This window comes from Aquila chrysaetos, chromosome 3, assembly GCF_900496995.4.
Source record: "Aquila chrysaetos chrysaetos chromosome 3, bAquChr1.4, whole genome shotgun sequence".
NCBI lineage: Eukaryota > Metazoa > Chordata > Aves > Accipitriformes > Accipitridae > Aquila > Aquila chrysaetos.
This window is the reverse complement of record NC_044006.1, coordinates 43,283,111-43,298,584: the sequence shown is the minus strand read 5'-3', so window position 1 is coordinate 43,298,584 and position 15,474 is coordinate 43,283,111. Positions and strand designations below refer to the sequence as shown.

Sequence of the window (15,474 nt, the reverse complement as noted above, 5' to 3'; positions counted from 1 at the left end):
TCAGTCACCTGAGTTTTTCCCATCAAAATGAGATCTCACCACTTGTCCTCTCATGAGCTCCCTATGAGAGGATGTTTGCCCAGTCTTCTCCCTTCTGATGCTAGTAGAGGTTAAACATTCCAGATAAATGAATACAGTAAAAACAGCAAGTCTTATGCTGGAAATCATTCACCCATTGATAGCGTGATGACACTAAGCACTAGATGGAGAACATATTTCACTCCCACATGCAGCTTGTACGTACACCACCTTTCTTTTTTCCTCCCTGAACAGATACATTTGCATACTGAGAAGACAGATATACATGGTAATTTTTCTTTGGCATAATGATGGTTTTTTGCATTAAATAAAAATACAGTTTTCATTAGTATTTCTGAAAATAAAAACAAAGCAAAAAAATAAATCTAAGCTTATAAGCATACACCACTGAATTTTCAGTATTATCGTTCCTATGGCAACACTAGCCCTGACCCATGATGGCATGTAAAAGTATTAGTTATGTGAACTCTTATTCATTCATCAGGGATACATGTTGTGTGCAGACACATACAGCTTTGTGCTTCATTGAAAGGGTAAGAAAAATGGTTTCTTTCTGCAAGTATTCTAATTAAAAGGTGACCACTAGTGTCTTAACACTCAAAGTAATATACCTACTTATATCTGCAAAGACACAGATCCTGAGCTCTTCACATTGCAGCCCGCATTTAAAATACACCTTCAGTTATGAGACGCAACCAACACACATACCTCATTCCTGAGCTAAAAAAATAAGATAAAAGAATAAACACTTAGCCCCATACTAAAACAATATACAGCCACTCCATATATGAGGCCAACTTTGCACAAAATTTCCCTTCCAAAATCCTGAGTAGAGCTAAATCCTGTAGCATGCACTAGACGCCTACGCACTGGAACATTTTGGGGAGGGAAAGAGGAGGTGGTGTAACTTTTGAAGATAAACAGCTGTAATTTAGGTGGCAGCATATCACAAGGACACAGTCAACATGTCCTGCTAGTTGCAGTCAGGGATTGATATTGGGATAAGAGGGGTTGCCCTTTGGCAAGCAGGTCCCAAGGTGCCTTGGTACCTGCATACAGCTGGTTGGGTTGTTCAAACTGAATTGTGGGCTCCAGGCTCTGCCACTCACCCTCTGAACTCCTCTCTTCCAAATACTCCATAACCCCCCACGACGTTCAGCAATTGCATTGCTACAGCAGCACGCACATGCTTTATAAGGCCCTCTCCAGTTTCTGGGAAGGACGGTGGCAGGGGCAGTTTCCAAGTTGGAACAACTCCCTCCTCCTCCCAAGTGCTCTCAGGAGAGGAGGGGAGGGATTGGGTCACAGAGATGCCCTGGCAGTCCCAGCCTTCTCCTCCCTACCCACAGTGCCAGAGAGCAAAGGGTGGTTTTCCCCTCCACAAACCTGTCAGGCTTCCCACAAGCACTTGATCTACCACACTGGCTCCCCTGCTCTGGCCACATAAAGACAAGGAGCAACATCCTGCTTTTTCTGCCAAGACAGCCTCATGCCTGTCTAGCTAGGAAAGAGAGCCATCACTATGACAGGTCAAAGCCACAGACCTCCATTCCAACTAGAAGTCAATAACTGTGGACCTCTCAGATTTTAGGTGCTGTATGCTCTGCCCTAGACTTGTTTCTCAAAAGGACTGTGGCATTCTTCACCAATTTCAGTTTCCAAGTTAATTTTAGACACAGCCCTGTATTGAATATACTGCAACTGCAGTACCAGCCTATGAGAAAAGAACCCTCTGCCACAACAATTAGGCTTGCAAGACAGAAGGCTCAGTTTCCCAGCTGGGTAGAACCAAAAGCTTTGTTCAAAAGTAACATCCCCCAAGCAATGCACACCACACTTGTTTAGAACGGCTTATCAAAAATATCTCCAGATTGTGTTACAGCACCTTCACTGCACAGCATTGCCGGTACACACACCAACAGGCACAGCAATGCCATACAGTCTATCTAGCAGGGAAGTAGCCAACTTTGCACGTTTTGTCAGTCACCACTACTAACTGTGAGGTTAGTATGTGTGTTGCAAAAAGTACAGAAAAAGCGCAATTAGAACTGGGGACCCACTGTACGCGGCAGCACGGAAAACTCCATGTCACAGTGTTTGCTCCAAAACTCATGGCTAAGAGCATCATTTACCCTAAACAGCTAAATCTCAAAATACAGTTCTTGAGAATCAGCAGCTGATTCTCAACGACTGACTCTAAACAGTTTTTGATAAAGTCAGTTCTTGTTACTCCTGGTACTGCATAGGCTGACCAACACTGCCTTTTATCAGCTATCAGCACTCGTATACCACTCCCCCTCCACAGCCATTGCTGTCCACCACAGCCAGTTCCAAGAAGCAAAGCTAGGTCATGTCTGGGAAAACCATTCAGTTGAAACACCACCACAGTCACTATGGAAAAGTCACACACGCATAGGTGCTGTAGTGATTCTTCACTGCAATTCCTCACAGTTTTTTGGAAAACCTCTATCAGGCCCCTTCCTCTCTTCAGGGTTTCTGAATGGTTGCAAGGTTGCATCCTGAACCCAGCCAATCTGAACTAAGGTTTTCTGTACAGAAAATGGATTCATCCCCTTAGAAAAACCCTGTGTCCATATCAAAGCATTCACAAAAACAAATCAAGGCTCCTCCACTTGCCCTACCTGTTCAAGGCAACCAAACTCTATGTCATCATTCAACCTGTATCGCTTCAGGTCCTCCTCCAACATTGATGCTGGATGCCAATTCACCTGCTTCAAACTCAAGATGTTTTCAGTTATTGTCATGTGATTTCTCATGCAAAACAATATTTTATCTCGGACGCTTCTTCTCAGTCTTGGCTTATCTCAGCATTTCCTCAGGATTGACCTTAAAATTTAACAAGTACAGTTTGAGGGAGGAGAAACTGTATGCTGTTGTTTTTAACTTCAGAAGGGAGTGCTCAAGTCCAGAAACCCACATCACAGATGACAGCTCAAAAATATGCATCGTGCTTCTTTCCATGGTATTTTAGGTACTTCCTTCTTACATTTTCAAAGAAGGAACTGGCACATGTAGCATTAATTTTGAAGATTGCACCATAGGTTTCTTCAGAACTAGAAATTCAACATTTTTCTTAACTACTGTGCAACAGAATTAAAAACAACAGGTGAACCTGAAGAACAACTTGTTGAACAATTCAGGTTTTGCGAAACGTTAAATAGTTAATTCAAGGAAAACATTGCTCCCTTCAGCTCCACTGTACAAAGGAGACACCACTGACACAAGTTTCCCATCACATTTGTTTAGAATACACTAACAAGTAACCTAACACTTTGAAAGATTAAATACATGTGTTGCATTCAAGTTACACAGAAGTCATAATTACTTAATTATATGTACAAATATTATTTCATTTGTAATTTTGAATTAATGCATACCATAAGCATACTCTGCATCTTAACTGCTGATTTTAGTTAGCCACAAGGTGGCAGAAATTTCAAAGTTAAAATAAAAAGACCATTGTAGGCTATTCCATGCGTTTGGTTTTGTTTAACCTGCTATAGCTAGAAAAAGGGCAAAAATATGTTTATGTCACCAGATTAAAAAATCAGGGAACACACAAGTCTTTCTTCTACCCGTGGTGGAAAAGCAAAATTAAACCTATAGCATAGTATATAATATGAATGTTTAAAGGAAGAAGATATACAACTATTGATTAAGTAAAGCATTGTATTTTTGAATTTTAGTATCTAGATTAAAAGTTATCGATTACTGAAGACATAAGCAAGCATAAAATATGTGGCTTAAAGTTCAAAAAGCCCAAATAAATTATTTTATGTATTCAGATTACCACCTTTTGTGTGTTTGGAAGCAGTATTCATTTTTCTAATTAAAAAAAATAATAATTTCTTAATGGAAAGTCATAGCAAAACAACAGAAACAAATAGAAGAGCACAGCTGCTAACCAGAAGACAGGCACAGAACAACCAACACTGTAAGAGAGCATCACAAAGCTTTTTTAAAACATGGCTAAAAATCACTAGGCAGTAACTCCCATCATCTGTCATTGGCAAATCACTTTCTGCCCTCCCCAGTCAAAAAATTTTACCCCAAATTTCAATTTTCAAAATTATTAGTTTATTTTTTATCAAAGTGCAGGAAAAGTAGATAACAAAAAATAGCAAATTAGGGTAAAGCACACAAGACTTGGTGAGGGGAAGACCAAGAGACTTTCTTAAAAGTTAATGCTTACATGATAATTATTGATAAATTAAATCAGAAGATAAGTTACGTATAAAATTGCAACAACATGAATTCCAAAATGCAAGTTAGATGATGTTAACAAGTAAATAAGATACTTACTGTCTAGCCTGGTCCTTATTGCCATATGTTACATTTACAACTGCAGTCTCCGTGTCAGTGTTCACTAGAGAGTAAAACACAATGAAAAGATGTTAAGTACAGTGTGCACTCCCTTCCCACTACAAATTTCAAAGCCATTTGAGAGTAAAGCCATACCTTGCTCACAGTTCTCCACTGTTCCATACTGAGCTAACAAACTATCCAGCACCTATCAAGAGGGAAAAGAAATGACATATTTCAATTTCAAAACAGATTAACAAAAAAAAAAAGCCTGTAAAACACTAAAATTCGTAATAATTTTATCAGAATTATTATTATCAGAATTATTATTATCAGCATTCAAGACATCCACTCCAATAAGAAAGGAATGTTAACTATTTTGGGAAGAACAAGCACACATTGCGTGTTTTCTTTCTTACATCAGAAAAATCTCTGTTTAAAACCTCATGAATGTGAAAATACAGAACGTAGCTCTGAGAAGTCACACTACACTGTAAGTCCCAAACTTTGAAAATAAATCCAAGTCACCTGTTCTCAGAGTAGGCTAAAGCAGAGGCAAGAAGAATTCAAGAAGAGCAAATCTGGAATAAAACCTTTCCATGTATCCCAAGCAAATATATGTAACTTTGCTACCATTTCGGGCTTTTTTTTTCCTCCCAACACACTTAGGTCATACATAAAAATGTTCTTCTCTTACTTAGTAGGGGCTTGCCTACATAGACAAGTTAACCAGAATAACCAGCACATCAAGAGATGTTCTGCAATTACTTTGACAGTTTTCTGAAAGACCCATTCCAGAGGAACGACTTGCAACACTATCTTCACAATTATTTGAAAGTCATAATTAATTTGTCATTTGGTAGAAAGCTAGGGAGGAACAGGTAAAAAAAACATATGACAAGGGACAAACAAAATCCAAATAAAGTAGTTTTACCTGGCATCAATTTGTTTTATTCTAGTCAAATAGAGGATGAAGAAGGGGCAAGAATCAATGACACTTTTAGGAAAATCAAGGTGTCAGAGTATTCTAGTAAAACCAGTAAAATACGCACAGTTGTATCACTTCTAAAATTCACATGGTATATACTTTATTTTCTTCCTGGTAAGAAATAATGTTCCAGAAAACAGTGACTGTGGCAGTAACTAGCACAGAAGTACATAATTGTGGTTTATTGCATCCTAATGTTTTGACTCAAGAATTAAAATGATGCTCGAAAAGTTCAGCATTTACACCAAGAAGTGAAAAAGTAAACTTGCAATCTCTTCTGTGACTGAAGTACCATTCTTCTCTTCAGTTAGTCTCTTAGGGCAAAATGTCAGTATGAAAGGGAGGAAACTTTTGGGAAAGGAAGGAAACAAGGAAGCAAGGACAGAAGGAAAGCAGTAGGCATAAAAACGCATCTGTGCAGCTTCTCATTGCAGTACCCTTTACACTTCCACTTGCTACAACCAGCAACAGAGTGTGCACAAAACCCCAGTCCCTAAAAATGTAAAATTCAGACTCTACATCCTCATGAGATTAAGAATTCAAAATTATAATTTATTAATGTACCATATACTTTTACTACAATCTAAAAGACATTAAGGTAAATCGCAGTTTATCTGCCCAAACTTAATGACAACTTACATCAGTATAATTTCCAATCTTTACCACCTACTAAAATTGAAATTGCACACAGACATTTCAAAGATAATATTTCAAACCATGTATTTAAAAGGCAATGCGCTGCTCACCAAGTTTGAGCAGTGCATTGCTACTACTAACTGCAGAATTTCCCCATCCTTCTTGTACAGGGTCAGTAAATTTTCTTGGCAACTGTTTTGTTTTCATAGACAGTTTGTTAATTGTTCTCTCCTCCTACAAGTAGAGATTAGCCTAGTCTGAGAGTTTGCCTTTTCCACTGCCTAAAAAATAATTTTTCTGCCACTCCTCAGTTCTGACAGATCTGACTACCTAAGGAAAAGTTTGCTCTGAAATTCACTAAATATTACTGAAGCAGAGATGCTCCAGGGTATTAAAATAAATTAAAAGTCTCTGGAAGATCCTTTTGAGACAATTGAAATGTTGGCACAGGTGAGTGGGAGAGTTGCAAGGTCTTGCAGGTCTGTGGCCATACTTCCACACAAGCCAGGAGAGTCACCACAAGTGATTAGAGGAAAGCCTTCTTCCATAGACAGCTTAAGTGGTAATTATGCCTCCACTGAAATCAGCAGGTGAACAGAATCACAGGTGGAGTCAGTGTTTTAAAACAAGAAAAGCAAAGCAAGTCCCTGGCTTAGACATCCATTCTGAGATGTTTACTTGAAATAGGATCCTGAAGAGTTCATTAGTCTGATAAAGCAATTTCTTTGTCCCTACAATATGTCAACACCCACACACAGCAGACCATACTACGATGTGAGCTAACATCTTTAGTTAGGACAATTTTTTATTATATTTAAACTGTGCGGACCACCAGCTCATGCCCACTCTGCCCCAAAGGTGCATTACTTCAAAATCACAGAATTTCATTTTCATCCTCAATTATACAGGAAAAGAGCAAAGCTGGAATACCAGAGGTACCACAGACGTTGCTGGATAATAATTAATATTTTGTAAGCTATTTCCATATTAAATTTATATTCTTGGCTAAGCATACCTTTACATTAAGACCCACATATTAAAGTTGCCAGCTTCACCAAGAAAAGAAATGCTTTAAACCTGAATCCACACAACTTCTTAAAGATCCTACATTCTCTCTAAAAACTACTACTTTCAGCATGTTTCTGATCAGCCATCAAAAACCTCTCAACACACTAGTCTTGCATCTGCTCCAAGAAGCCCAAGAATCAAAAGGCTCCTTGCTGTTAAAGCTGAGGAATAGCCCAGGATGGCACATTCAGCATTCTACCCCTCCTCACCAGGAATTCTCCGCTTACGCTGCTCCTTAATCCTCTTCAGAGCCATTTCAGAGATGGTGTCCATCTGGGCTTTAATCCAAGTGATTTGAATTCCCATGTTCTTAAAAGAGTTGCTTTACCAAACAGATTTATTAGAAGTTTCCTCGAAGGATTGGAGCTTTCTTTAACCAAAATGAAAAACAATCCTCTTGGGTCAAAGGCACTTGCTCTCTGCAGCACTGTCCTCAGGAGACACTTGCATTTTCATCACCGTCACCCTCATGAAGCAAGGTTTCAAGTGTGATCAACACCACAGAGGTAGCCTTTTACCAGATTGTATTTAAAAAGCACTAGTAAAAAAGTTTGAGCAGCAGTTGGGGTATATGCATGTGTGTGTGAGGAGCAAGCTTCATGGGTAAGAACACTTTTAAGTGAACCAGCTGATCCAGTTGGGAGAAGTCATTGTGACTATTCAAAGGCAGATCCTCTGTTGTAACTCGCTTTCAAAACACAGAACTCAACTCCTGCATGTTTCTTGCTCCACATGTATTTACTACAACAGCCAGTTTCTAATCATATCCTTCATTTGTTCATATTTCTCTTTGCACTGTCTTTTCCCTCTCCCCAAATTTTTTTCTCTCTAGCCCAAAGCCTCTAGTTCTGCTGCAAAACAAACATGTTTTGTTTAAGCTGCTCTTCCGTAACACTCTTCGTGTACAGCCTTGTTGGGCAATCAGAACAAAATTCAAAGCCAAGTTGGTGGTGCAGCAGCAATTCTGATGAGCAGCTGAAAAGAAAAGTTTATTTGTACAAATATTTAATCTAAGCTAGAAAAAAAGTCTTTCCTTTTCTTGAGCTCTCCTTCTAGCAGTTGTCTAAATTGGGTCTCCTGCTCTTGTTATAGCACAGATGTCTCTCTCACAAAAAGCTGCAGTCTTATACTGTGGACTTTCATTCATCAGGCTCTAAAAGCGAATTCTGACTTCATTATAAACAGCATTACCCTACACCAAGCCCCACAAATCAAGGCTGCTTTACAAGGAAAAAAGAAACAAGGAAACGTTACTCTTCAGTAGAGCAGAGAGCTTGAAGCACACATTAAAATATCCTGGTTCTTATGCAGATTTCACAGGTTTATAAGTAGCACCTTTGAACAAACCAGAGCAGTTGTTTTCTGCACTTTCAGAACAGACTATTTCATACACCTCTTCTTACAGTGCTGTAGGATTTCTGCCCTACACCATAAGCAAATTAGTCTCAAGACATCCATAAGCACAGTTATCCTTACTGTTTCTCTCACACACACACTTATCAATGGGAACTTCGAGTGGTGCTGTAGAACCTGCAGTTATTTTCTCCACTCACATAGAGTAAATCCATTAGAACTCCATGACTCCTGGCATGTTGATTGGGAGTTTAAATTAGACAACACCACTGAAATCACAAATAGTGGAGGCAGAAAAAGAGACAGGAGAATTAGGGTCATTCAGTAAGAGACCACGTGGAAATTTTTGGCTGCAAAGACTTTCAGTGTTCTGGGTGATTTAACAAAAAGAAGGGAAAAAAAGAGTCAGGCAACAATATGAGGAAAGAGAAGAAGTTGTTAGTGCAAGCGTCTTTTTGATTTAAAAGAGGAGAGGTGAGGTGAAAGAAAACAAAAGACCCAGGTAAGGAAAGGAGGGGGTGGGGGTGCAGAGCAATGCTGATATCACTCCAGATATCAAGCCTGGCTGAACCACTAATGCCATCTGCACACTTCAAGTGCTCTCTCTGTCAGTATATTTAAGTCCACAAAAAAAAAAAAAAAAAAAAAAGGAGATTTTAAATTAATTATATTAATGCAGCACAGTGCGACCAGAGCTGGCATATTTTTTACTTTGTTGAAACAAGACCTCAGCAGAACCACCATCACTCTCCCAGCCCCATCAGCCGCTGACAACAGACAACATTAAAAAGGCTTTTCAAAGTGCCTTCAGTTAGGCATAGTCTTTTTGTTGGTAAAAGCCACATCCCCAACAGAGGGCTAGCATGGCTTTACAGAGAAAATTAAATATGAAGCAGCCCCTAATAAATCCCTGAAGAAACAGCCGTTTTTCAAAGGTGTAATTGGATAATGTTGCATCACCTGCATGGAGGCCATGGCAGAGCAGTGAGCTTGACACCAGGTCTCCTGGCACACCTCCCAGCCCACCAGCCAGAGCACAAGAACAGCAACTTCACCCATTTTCACCAAAAGAAGGTCAGAGCATGTAGGTCCCTTGTAAAGACAGAGCACCATGGACATGGAGTACCCAAACCAGAACACGGTCTGCCGGGACAAAATTATTTCTCCAAAACCTTATGAAGGTATTTGAATAGGCAACACCAGTTTGCAATGGCCCAATGCATTGCAGCATGTGGTGATGGTGTTTTTCATCTTGTAGGCCCTCCAATACCCAGTTTACTGTCTCATGAAACCATGACCATAGTCTGGAAGAATCAGAAAAATAAGTCTGGAAGCTGCTGAAGTCATTGTTTGCACACACCAGAAAGGCAGCGCCTGAAAACAATAACTCTGGCTTATTTACCACATCCCATACAAACCCTGGAGTGAATTCTTCTCCTGGGAACTTACAGTTATATCCAAATGTTCAAAACTATTAATAAGTTTACCCTATAATACAATTCTGTTTAGGTGGCATTACCAGGGTTTTAAGAATGTAAAGCTGAACCACAGAGAACAAAGCCAAAATTGTCAAAAAGAACTACTAATTGAGCGACCAATTTGGACACCGAGGGCTTGATTTTCCACAGTGCTCAGCACGTCTGTGTGTTCAAAGCGCAGCTTCAAAGCCACTTTCAGTAGCAAGGAGAACACGGCACTTCTGCAAGAGAGACCTGAGGCTCGTCACATGAGACAAACTGAAGACTAGGCACACTGTTAGCAACTAATGGCAACTACCATTGCACCAAAAAGCACCAAAGACTAGAAGATGCAGATTTCAGTTTGCCATGGCAGCATTCAATTCCCCTAACCAAAGGGGTTTGTCTTCTTGAAAGTCCTCAACTTGCTGCAAAATTAAGAAAGTGTGTGGTGAGTAACTGGGGCACGACTCTTACAGACAAGTCATCTTCACTGCACACGCTGGACTTGTTAGTTGACAGCAGAGCCATCCTCCAGCCCGAGCCAATGTCCCTCCCTACAGTGCTAAGAACAAACACTAGGTCCCTATTTACCTCGCTCTCGTTATGGCACATCTGAAATGCTCAAATAAAAAATAAGGAAGTAAGGGATGCTGTGGACTATTCCAACTTCGGTGTTTCAAATTAAGCAAAAGATATAAAGCAATTGAAAATAGGTCTCAGCTAGAGCATCACATGCAACCATGACTACAACTATTGTAACCAACTCCACATACCACATGTGTTTATAAGTATTTCAAGATAGTACTGCTGGACCATTTGAATTTGTGTGTGTGTACACACACACACCCCTATGTATATAAAATAAAAAGATAACAGAAAGAGAGGACTATATGCTTTAAAACCACACTAGTATTCAAGAACAACACTTAGCAGATTTAAGGCAGGTCCTGTTAAGTCAAAAATCACAAAGTATAATTTACAACATAATTTACAGATGGAAGAAGGTTAGCTTCTAAAGAAACAATTAAGAGGAATCCAACAAGTGTAAGCAATGTGGTAAACCATTACAGATGAAGATCAGCATCAGAACTCACTCTCCCTCCTTTTTTTAAAATAAAAACTCATACAATGGAAACATTCACAGAGAAAGTATTCTAATGAAGCTCTGAAAATAGAAGAAATTGCAAAAGAAATTTTTGTGCTACAAAGTTAGCCCAGGTACTGAATGCAGCAGGCAAAAAGATCTTGTGTGCTTTCATGTTCCCATGTTATACCGTAAGCTGGAAATAGTCTGAATGTGCGATAAAGAGGAAAGATTAGTGTGCATTACACTAAGGAGGTATGGGATTAAAAAAAAAATTTAAAAATCATAGCATCAAGGCTGACAAATGGCATTAAGTGGTCTCCAAGGTTAAAAAAAAAAAAAAAAAGACTACTTGAGAAAAGTTTAGAGAAAGACAAAAAAAAAAAAACTTACTAGATGCATGGGTGGCCTCCTTCACAAAGAGATTAAAGGGAGCAGGATAATTCAGTTTGGAAAAGAGAGAGAGGGAATATGATACAGGTATTATGAAATAACGAATCGTGTAGAGATGGCCAAATTGGCAGCTTCTATTCACCCTTCATCTAAATTAAATGAAAACATAGAAATAAGTATTTATGCAACATTATCTGAATACAATTAAGCAGCACACAGTATCTGCTATGATACTTTATTAATCTCCCCTCTCCTCACGCTAAAGGTGTAACTTCAAGAGCAGTTTCAGATAATGTCAGAGTTTATGAACCAGGTTTGCACTAATGCAAACACTCTTGATTCAGTACCCATCCTGATTTCCAGAAAATTAAAAAGCACCGTCATGCAGATTGGTCCTTAAAGGCAGCAACTACTGTTTTATACAGCTAATCCCTGTTCCTAGGACCTCCTCATGGGCACTGCTGGGGCCCCCTCCTCCCCAGGCTGACAGGCTACCAGGACATTTCTGCAGCTCAGCGTGAGGGGAGGATCACATGCCGGGCTGGCAGATGGGTGTTGTGAAACGTAGTGGGAAGCAGCAGCAACACTAGCTCATGTTCATCTGCCTCCTCTCACATCGAGGCGGCCAGTTTAAGTGGAAACACTCTCCACTACTTCTACAATCTCATTTGGAGTTTGCCAATGGGAAGAAAAAAAAAAGCTATAAAAGCATTGCTATCCAGTGAGCATCCATTGCCCAACTTTGATTAAATGATAGACTACACAAAAAGCAAGGGAGCCAGCAAATTTTAAAAGAATGTTTGGAAAATGGGGATAAAGGGTGAATTTTCTGTTTTACTCACAGTACTATATTGAAATACAACTGGTGCTTTAAATGACAGTTTCAACACCTTCCCACAGAGGCATCCAGCACTGGTCTCTGTCAGGAAGACTGCTGCTCAGCCCCACAGTGCAAGTTGCAATGTCCTGCTCAGTGCCATGAAAAACAGAAAGGAAATGGTTATGTTTTTCCTTTCCCCCCCTCAACCTTTCAGTCCTCCCAATTTTGTTAACTCTATATCATTAAAGAAAATGCATTCTTTTTAATTGGAAGATTTATCAGGGAGAATTGTACTTCTACTACACACTTTACTCTTTTCTCTGTATGTGTGCACATGTGTGTGTGAAAAAGGCACTTTTGGAAGCTATTTTTTGTAGCTATTAAAAAGTCTTGATGCCACTTCATTACTGCTCTACAAGGTGGACGCTAGTGTGATATTTTTGGTTTCAGCATAATAAAAGTTCGTTCATTTAAAAAAAAAAAAGCCTTCTGTAAAGTTAGAAACCTGCAACTATAATAGAAATCTGTCAGACTAAAAATCAATTTTTGAATCATCTTTTGGAACCAATCAACAATTACAAGTTCCAAGAAATCTCTCGACAAGAACACAGGGATAATTTCATGAAGAGGCCACACTTACAAAAAAAAAAAAAAAAAAAAAAAATTCTTTCTGGTACAGGTATGCTGGTGCATTGTAGAAACAGAGCCAAGTCAGTGCTTGATACCAGGGAAATCTCTCCTGGGAAGGTTGTCCCGTATTCTAACATTAAGCATTTCCTCTAGGATCTCTTATAACTATCTAAAAATTATAGAAGGAATCATAGAGGAAAATCCTGTCAAATGGATTTAGTTCACAGATTAGCACAGATAAAAATGAAGTATGTTAGAACTCAGATGGAGATCACATCTGAGACATTCCCTCTATTGTGCACAAAACTCAAGATGACAAGCTTTCGGGAAAAAGATAAGTCCTTAACAACCATTTCATGAATATCTTCGATCTCTTTATAACCAGGAAAAGCTATAAAAAGATTGAAGCATTTTACTTGAATTATATTTACAGGATTCCCTTTCCTCCTTTTTAAATTGGTCATCTATAGGATGGATGCCATGCCTTTGGCTTCCCAGCAGTCCTACTAAGGGACAGCACTGCTGTGGACCAGACATTTAAGAGTAGGTTTGGCCTCTAAACAAGGAGTCTCTGAAACACAAGAGACTATTGAAGGGAGGGACTTGTTATCTGCATTTAGAGAGGCTTAGAGACACATGGGCTGGGTTGCTGGATATTCTTATACAAAACTTTCCCTTGAGCTGTCAGTGCATGTCACCTACCTCACCTCCCTAGTTATTATACTGGCATGGCAAACTCCAGTACCTGAATGCAGATCATCAGTAGCAGTCTCATAACACATGGGGCAGCTCAGTCACTTGAGTAGTTGTAACAGCTACACCTGAAATTGCTAAAGTCATTCCAACAGCTGGAGAAGACAAGTTTTTCTTGACCCACTTCTCCTGTTTTGTATGGCTATTTTCAGGGAGAGGTGAGGAAAGGGGACAACCTTATCTAGTCCCCGCTGCAGGGACTGGGCACTGAAAGAAGTAGAGAAGGTTGGAGCGGGACACAAGAATTCAAGCCTGGGGTCAGACAAAAATACAAGTTATATACACTTTACAGAAAGGAGGAGAGATCTTGGTAGAGCAAGAACACCACCTTCAAGTATTTGAATCACTCTGAGCTGCAGAATCAGGTTAAAATAAGATCTACAGTAAAGGTCTCTACAGTGCTAATGCAGAGATGAGAGCTTTGCAAACACCAACAATTAAGTGCAAAGCCTTCAAGCTGTAGAAACATGAACCTTGAAGCAAAGGGGAATCACAGGATTTTTGAGTGTAGAAAATTTGTGACAAAATACATTAACTAGCAGCTACCTAATCATTCAGATAGTCATAAAAATAAAAGTATGCATATTTAAAACACTCAAAACCAGGTTATTAAAAAACCCTAAAAGTTAAAAAGATATTATTGTGAAATTCTGTTAAATACACATTTACCAAGATCTATGAGATTTCCAAGTCTAGCTTAAAGTATCCCAGCATTATGACCAACTCACACACTAACCTGAAAGGTAAGGTTTAAGAGGATGTTTACAAAAAACCACAAACTTTTGAATGCAATTATCTAAACTAGAAATTAAGAGTGCAATAAATGCACCATGCTAATACCATTTGACCTATATATACCCAAACAAAACAATTCACAGTGTGAATGCTGAGTGCTAGCTGACAGCTTGCAGACTATAAATTACTTTTAAGTGTCAATTTTGAAGGAGCAATCGAATGACAAGTAAGATGACTGAAACAATTCAAGGAGAACAGCCATAGTTAAATGAGTTAACTACACCTGACGTAGTTTGAGCAATCTCTACTTCCAGCTATTTGCACTCAGAGCCTTCTACAAAGAGGTTGAAGGAGTTTTCCATTCACAACCTTGCAGGATGTATTCAGTCACCAGCAAGCTCTCTGACCCTGAAGTTTATTGTACAGCCTCATTATTAATGAAATTAGAATAGGTTTTCCCTTCTTACAATGGGAAAACAGAAGAGATGCAATCATGAAGGAGGCAAGTTTACACTGTTCTACTTGCTATGCAGTAGTTAATACTCTATAATTGCACAGACCTGAAAACTGAAATACCCTTATTCCTCACAATCACTGGAATTCATAGAGAAAAAAGGGACTAGCAACCAACAGGGAAGATATAAGGTTTTGGGTTGTTGTTCTTTTATTTAAAGAGAATATCTTGCCTGGAACATAGTTAAATCACCTGGTATTCCTCAGGCCTACTTGCGAAAAGCACAAGAACTCAAATAAAATGCAGCAGAGGTCTTCTCTATTCTTACTGGCTCCAATAGCCCCACAGGAAAGTTTAGTCCTAAGTCTCTGCCTTACATTTTATAGCCAAGTTTTCAATTCAACTAAATAATCAGCTCTGCCCAAGACATCAGGCTTTCACAGCTAAAAAACCATTAGAGTTGTCCTTTGCAAAAGTCACCGTTGTGCAAGCATCTAAGCGGTTTGGTAACATCAGGTGCTAGTCTTCAAAACCACACACACAAAAAAACCCAAACCTGTTATTTTCCGGAAACCTGGACACTCAATTTCAATGCAACTTCTTTCTTATGCTCTGAAACAGGCACTGCAAGTATTCAGGTAAATGGCTCCAGTCCTGTTTCACTGCTGCTCTGTAAGCAGCTCCACAAGCTATCCTCCACTAAAAGTACTTTAACTCACTACAGCAATATTTCCCTGA

General features: G+C 39.2%; 1 protein-coding gene across 1 annotated transcript in view; it reads right to left on the bottom strand.

Annotated features, from left to right (window-relative positions):
- Positions 1–15,474, bottom strand: part of IGF2BP3 (insulin like growth factor 2 mRNA binding protein 3) — a 119,712-nt gene that overhangs the window by 41,619 nt on the left and 62,619 nt on the right. Inside the window, exons 5-6 of the mRNA XM_030008290.2 lie at positions 4,519–4,570; positions 4,363–4,426 (exon numbers count right to left, since the gene is read on the bottom strand). Of these exons, the coding sequence (XP_029864150.1) occupies positions 4,363–4,426; positions 4,519–4,570 (116 nt within the window). The remainder of the gene's footprint in view (positions 1–4,362; positions 4,427–4,518; positions 4,571–15,474) is intronic.